The sequence below is a fragment of the Sinocyclocheilus grahami genome, unplaced genomic scaffold, assembly GCF_001515645.1.
Source record: "Sinocyclocheilus grahami isolate Dianchi unplaced genomic scaffold, SAMN03320097.WGS_v1.1 scaffold284.1, whole genome shotgun sequence".
Taxonomy (NCBI): Eukaryota; Metazoa; Chordata; class Actinopteri; order Cypriniformes; family Cyprinidae; genus Sinocyclocheilus; species Sinocyclocheilus grahami.
This window is the reverse complement of record NW_015505463.1, coordinates 975,619-982,707: the sequence shown is the minus strand read 5'-3', so window position 1 is coordinate 982,707 and position 7,089 is coordinate 975,619. Positions and strand designations below refer to the sequence as shown.

General features: G+C 37.7%; 1 protein-coding gene across 2 annotated transcripts in view; it reads left to right on the top strand.

The window, feature by feature from the left end:
• LOC107600466 (zinc finger protein 280C-like) overlaps positions 1-7,064 on the top strand; it is a 24,494-nt gene extending 17,430 nt beyond the window's left edge. For both annotated transcript variants that reach the window (XM_016292374.1, XM_016292373.1), the window contains exons 12-18: positions 3,760-3,894; positions 4,038-4,249; positions 4,687-4,827; positions 4,907-4,969; positions 5,066-5,184; positions 5,283-5,310; positions 6,546-7,064. In XM_016292374.1, the coding sequence (XP_016147860.1) occupies positions 3,760-3,894; positions 4,038-4,249; positions 4,687-4,827; positions 4,907-4,969; positions 5,066-5,184; positions 5,283-5,310; positions 6,546-6,972 (1,125 nt within the window). In that variant the 3' untranslated portion in view covers positions 6,973-7,064. The remainder of the gene's footprint in view (positions 1-3,759; positions 3,895-4,037; positions 4,250-4,686; positions 4,828-4,906; positions 4,970-5,065; positions 5,185-5,282; positions 5,311-6,545) is intronic.
• Positions 7,065-7,089: the final 25 nt, after the last annotated feature.

Sequence of the window (7,089 nt, the reverse complement as noted above, 5' to 3'; positions counted from 1 at the left end):
CTTCTATTCTTGAACACTTGATGATTATCTAATCAAAATAAAAGCGCAGCGCTGAGTCTAGGAGAACTCACTGGTATCACACACACTCCGGAATTCAACTCTTCAACTCGAGCAGCGGTCTAAAACAGTTTATTTAATCACCAAACGGACACAAGTTTACTTCAAGAATGAGCATGGATGAAAGCACACAGACTTTATTAGAGCCACAGAAAGACAAAAGTTTTGCTGAAAATGCACAATACACAATTCATTATGTACATTAACAACGATTCGGTACCAATATAATGTAATTTAAAGGAAAACTATGTGAATGGCGCTCTGTGGCGCGGCAGGATTTTCTGTCGGCTGCATTTAAATCCGCGTCTGAAGTTTCCCGCTCTGTTCAGTGTGCAGTATCACATGTCTAAACAAATAGCACGTGCTGTCAGTGATTTCAACCACTAAAGGCCGCTCTCGCACTGTATAATGACAGCAGACCCTTCTCAGCCGTTCCAGCAATGGACGCAACCCGGAAAACTATCGGCATGGAGTTTTGTCGATAACCGATAGTTCCAGCAATCAACTATTGGTGCCGATTAATCGGCAAAACCGATACATCGGTCGACCTCTAGTAATTACACCATAAATGCATATTATTAAAGTCTACTGTGTTACACAGTCAACACATATGGCTTTTTAGCTAGGTTAAAGGGAAAGAGCACTTTTAGATAAACAAGGCAAAAATAGATGGCACTCATGGAGGTAGAAAAACAAAGTTCTTTATGAACCACAGGATTGCTTGTTATAAAGATTTCAATGCAAAAAAAAAGGCAGTAGAGCTGACTGTCAATGGTAAGTTTGTGATAACGTAAGAAAAGTTGTTTAAATGTTTTGCCACTTGCTTGAGCAACTTAATATATAGATCTAGAAGTAAATGCAAAAGTAAAAAGCATTGAATAATGTGTTGCTTATATTTATTGTGTTTAAACATGTCTGTGAAAGATCGTATTACTGTACTGTGTAAAAAAAGAATTGCAATGCTGAAAAAGCATTTTCAGTGACAATGTTTGGATTTGAAATCAAAATAATGGATAAATGTTGTGTTTGTGGTAAACAGCCACGGATCAGTAGCGGACTCCTGTGTGAAAGCTGCTTCCCCTCTCACAAGAGACACCTAAGAGGAGAATTCCCCCCATTTTCAAAAATGAAATTCAGGCCCTGAATAAATGTCTAAAAATCCTGATTGGAGTATCACTATAAATTATAAAAAGAAGGCTTTAAGAAGATCGGTATCTGTGATCAGTATCGGCAGATACTGCTTTCTGTGATCGGCCTCAAAAATCCTGATCGGAGCACCCCTACAGTGTGTGTGTCTATATATATATATATATATATATATTAGTTGTGCACATAAGTAGGGTTGGGTATAATTTTAATTTTATCGATTCCGATTTTGCTTATCGATTTTGATTCTTTTCGATTCCAATGTGATTAAATAATGATATCAAACATTTATCCTGTGTCTCTTTTTTGCAAACTATTTATTAACAGCTGTTCTCCTTAGGTCAACGGCAGTGCGAACGCAGATTTAAATGTTCAAATCACACTGGTGTGATTGTACGCTGCACGGACGAACCAATAAGTGATCACAGCATTGATTGAACACGTCAAAAGTTGAGGAATGAAACGGATGAATAATTGTAATTTAGGAATAGAATCACGTTGGTGTTTGCGATCTTTAACGATCTATTAAATTAAATTGCTTTGTCATGTTGGTGGTGACACCTTTTTTGCAACATGTTTAGCTATCACAGATATTATACTTAGCTTTTTTGGCTTCTAATCGCTAATGTAGCCAAACTTTGGAACGCTTCGATTAGTGAGCAAGGTCCTGGCAGATCGCTAGGTCCGGTCCTCACAGATGAAGAAAAAAAAAGCGCATAGGAATCAATAGGCGGAATTGAAATTTTAATTTGACAACAAGTATCCGATTCCTGACCTTAAGTATCCGATTCTGGAATCGGAAATCGATTTTCGATTCCCAACCCTACACTTAAGTTTACATACCACTTGCAGAATATGCAAAATGTTCATAATTTTAACAAAATCGGAGGGATCATGAAAATTGCATGTTATTTTTTATTTAGTGCTGTCTTGAATAAGCTATTTCAAAAGGCAGATGTTTATATATAATCCACAAGACAAAATAATGACTGAATTTTTTTTTTTAAATGACCCCATTCAAAAGTTTACATACCCTTGAATATTAATGCTGTGTGTCAATACCGGGTGTGCCTCACAAGTCCTGAAAAGTGAAGCTGTGGGCTCTTTGATCGCCCCCTGGTGGCTGGCTGCAGTACAGGTCATAAACCCCACCCTCTCCATGTAAACGAATAGGACTTGAGTCAAAATAAAATTTAAAAAAAATTACGCTTCCAATACAATTTTCCCGAAAGATGGTTTTGGTCATTTAAGGTAGTTATCACGCTGATATACGTTAAATTGTTTGTTTTTGTGATAAGTTTGATTTTAGCTAGTAATTTGATGCTGTAAAAATGGGGTGTGTCGTTATGGTTGGATTGGGTCTGCGGGATTTTGATACCACGGCTCCACCTCACGACACTACTGCGCAGACTCTTGCTCCAAACGAATCTCTACTGTGCAGACTCGGGCTCCAAATGACGTCATTTACTCAAGATGGCAGCAGCCATACTGAGATGCTTTGGCTTCACTTTTCTATAGTGGAAGGTATAGGAGATGCGTCCATCTTTTTTTATGGTCTATGGTCATTTTCTGGATGATCCACAACTGTTTTTATGTTTTGTGTTAGTTGTTCATGAGTCCTGCGTTGGTCCTGAGCAGTTCAACTGCCCGCTGTTCTTCTGAAAAATTCTCCAGCTCCTGCACATTCTTTGGTTTTCCAGCATCTTCTGCATATTTGACCACTTTCCAGCAGTGACTATGATTTTGAGATCCATCTTTTCACTCTGAGGTCAATTGAGGATGCTCAAGAAGACAACACGATGCATTAAGAGCCAGGGGGTGTTAACTTTTGAACAGGATGATGTGTAAATTGTTCTTATTTTGATTAAAGATCATATTTTTTTTCATTTAGTACTGCACTTCAGAAGGTACATAAACATACATGTTTCCCAGAAGACAGATTAAGGACAATTTACCCTGATCATCCAATTCAAGAAATTTACACCCTCCAGCTCTTAATGCATTGTGTTGCCTTCTTGAGCATTTTGTAATTATGTATGAGTCCCTCAATTGTCCTCGGAGTGAAAAGATGGATCTCAAAATCATACAGTTACTGCTGGAAAGGGTTCAGATATGCAGAAGATGCTGGAAAACCAAAAAATGTTTGATTTTTCAGAAGAACAGCGGGCAGTTTAACTGTTCAGGACCAACAAGGGACTCATGCACAACTAACACAAAACATAAAAACAGTAGTGGATCATCCAAGAAATGACATGCATTATTAAGATTTAAGGGTATGTAAACTTTTGAATGAGGTCATTTTTATAAATTGTTATTATTTTGTCTTGTGGAGTGTATATATATAAGCATCCTTTATGTGAAATAGCTTATTCAAGACGGTACTAAATAAAAAAATAACATGCCATTTTTATGATCCCTCTTATTTTGCAAGGGGTATGTAAACTTGTGTGCACAATTGTGTGTGTGTATACTATACTATATATATATATATTTGTTGAATATAACTTGTCACTTAACTTTGTATATGTTATGTGTTTCTTTTGCTTTATTTTCTAGAAAAAAAGGATTCAAAGATGTGGAAAGTGCCGATTAAATTTCCTCACCTATAAGGAAAAAGTGGAACACAAAACACACTTCCATCGAACCTATAGGAAGCCTAGAAAACTTGAAGGATTGCCTCCAGGAACCAAGGTCTGCTTGAACCCAAATCGTTATAATAACCATGCAATCTAGACTATATAATCTAAACTATATAAGATACAGTACATAACAGAAAATATAATCACAAATTATTTGAGATTATACTTTTCATTAGCATTATTTAATCTTTTTAGGTGACGGTTCGGGCTTCAGTTTCTGGTGCGCCAATGTCTTCCGAAGCTTCAAGCAAGTCCTACATCATACCCACAAGTCCTGAAACGACCAAACAACCTGTTAAAACGCCAGCAAACATAACCAAACCAAATGTAAATGGAGGAAAGGCAAAGACCACAAACCAATTCAGCTGGAACCGAAGCATCCAAAATAATGAACTTAAACGTTTAAAGTGAGGATTCTTAAGCCAAAAGTGTGCTTCAGTTTTGATGCAAACATTAGCGCATGTGTACAGCCGAAAACATAGCATTTTGCGTATCTCTTGTCTTAATCAGCACAGGTATTTGTAGTTTTTGATGCCGTGGCTAGTAGTTTGTTGTTGTCTTTGTTCAGTGTCTTCTGTTTCTTTTCCGAATGTGAAGCATTGGGCTGGGGCAACTAATTAATGCAAAAAATGAAAGGTGCATTAGATTAGAAGAATCTGGCTTTGTCTGTACAGTACGCACATACTACGCTAATGATGAAATTTAGAGCATGCACACTGTACACATACCCTATTGTGCGCGTAACAACCAAAGTATATAGGATTCAGCTGTTGCATTGTGTTGTATTAAAAGTTAAGAGTCACAGCCTACTGTTTTTATATTAACACGTATTTATTCTTCACAGACTTCCGAGTAGAGGAAATAGGTGTGTTGAGTGTCTCTCAGAGGTTAAGGACCCTTATGTTCATTATCCTTTATCGCTGAGGTGCAATATTTGCAAGTTCAGATCAAGTTGCCAGAAAGCCTTCAGACAGCATATGGTCAGGTAAGGGGAAAACATGGATGAATAAACGGTTCCAAATGAATGTAATCAGGTCTCTGCATAGTGTTCTTTTCATCTGCAGGTTTCACAGCAGTCCTTCAAAAGTACGGTTTGGGAAAGTGAGGAAGCCTCCACGCGGTTTGCGGTAAGTTTGGATCTAGTATGTGACAGTTTACTGTGATAGAGGGGTTTATTTGTGTTAGACTTGCAGAAAATTATTTTTGTATTTTTTTTTCCCAAGGAGTCTAACACTGGTGTGTCTCAAGTGTGACTTTCTGGCAGATGCCTCTGGTGCTGACCAGATGACTGAACATTTGCTCAACAGGCCGAACCACTCGTGCCAGGTCATCCTGGAGCCAGGTATGATGCTCCACTCTCAACTCACTGCAAAAAAATTTATTTTCACTTTGCGATGTCACATTTTCTTACTTGCGTACCTTTTTTTTTTTTCTTTGAAGTTACCAATGGAGGATCAGAAATGAACAGGTATGAAAGTTGTTTGGATCATTGTTAGCTATTTATTAGTTTCAATTCGTTTTCAGTTGTTTATTGCATGCAATTAAGTTGTATAAAAGGTTAGGGTTTTCTCGCTATTTAAAAATCCCATTGTTGTTTATCGTTAAAGCCGTTTTAAAAAGTTGGTGGTGTTACTCTCTGTGTTCTGCTATGCTCTCGTTGTTAAACACATGATGTATTGGTGTACAATGACACCATATGCTTATTTGTATTTTTGTTAAATGTAGAGGTTAGAGCTGTGAAAAGAGGAGAGTAAAAATAGACTGTGAAGTGTAGCTTACCTGATTGAGACAAATTACCTTTTCTGATGAAACGGGTGTGAATACAGACACCCTGACCTATGAATTGTTTGGAAATATCATTTATTATAAAAAATTATCTCTATTTTTTTCATTAGTCTAATTGGGATGCCTATTAAGTGGTATTCGGGAGACCTTGCTTGAATTTTAAAAATGAGTTTTTGCATTAATTAAAGCTGCAGAACACATTCTTATTAATGTGGACCACAAAGAAAAGCTCATGAGAGGCTGTGAAAGGCAAGTAATACAATATTTGTATTACTGTTTGTTCTGTCGCTTTCTTATTGAAAATAATCATACAGAATCAATTCAAAATCACTGCGTACTTGGACATCTTTTATAAGACTTATTCCTTTTTTTCATGTGTTGAAATGAGTTTTCTAGGATTTATGTCGGTCAGTTGAGTGAATTTAATGAAAGTTTATGAATCAAAAATGTAATTACTTTGCTTGCCTCCATTTCTCATCAATACAAAAAAAATCTCACTCTCGTTCCTGTAATGAAAATAAATAAAGTGTGTATGATGATGGTGGTATAGTAATGTTGTAATGCCTTTAATACAATGATTTATTTAAATAAGCATAAATTAACGTGCACTGAGACTCAACATTGAGAAGAATAGGAATTACATAAAACCTCCAAACACATTGCAGTAATGAAAACATCCGTAATTGTCATGAAGCCATCAAATCTCGCAAATGATCATAAAGCATTCATTGTATAAATACAAAAAAAAATCTGACTTTTGAGGTGAAAGATGGCATTTTTGTGACCCTCTAAAAATCTGATAGTAACCTTGTGTATCAGTCTGGTGATATTACAGCTTATAATCTTAATATGGAGCATTGTGTGTCACTCTGTTCATGTGTCTTTGCTTTTCTCTTGTTGTTGCACCTCATAATTCAGGTCACCAGAGACCCATGATCACTCCAAACATCTCGTTCCCATTAAACTGGATACTGAGGCTAGAGATGAGACGGAACCCATTCAGATCATCGATGTAGAAGCTATACCAAACAAGGACAACATAACGGAGGATGGGTCAGAGGTTCTTGGAGCTGAAAAATGTGACCCAGATGAGGTGAAGGATGACACAGCGGAGGCCGCAATCAATGATGTGTCAGAGGAATCACCCAAGAGCCTTCCCTCTCACTCACCCGTCAGCCCCCTTTCTGCCCTCACAGAGGAAGGTGGCGTAACTCCCACTGATTTTCTTTGTAAAACTGATGGAACAGAGCCGATGAGAACAGACTCGCAACTGGAACCTCTCACTCCATCCAAGGTCCTTGAGGACGACGGCACTGAGAACACACAAGTGGGGATGGACGGTTAACTGCAACCCAGTGCAAACAGAACCGAGGATCTCTTAAAGCATCGCAAGACACTAGAAGCAGCAGAGTTTCTCGCTGACTCTCCCCCCCCCCCCCCCCCCTTTTTTTATACAACACAT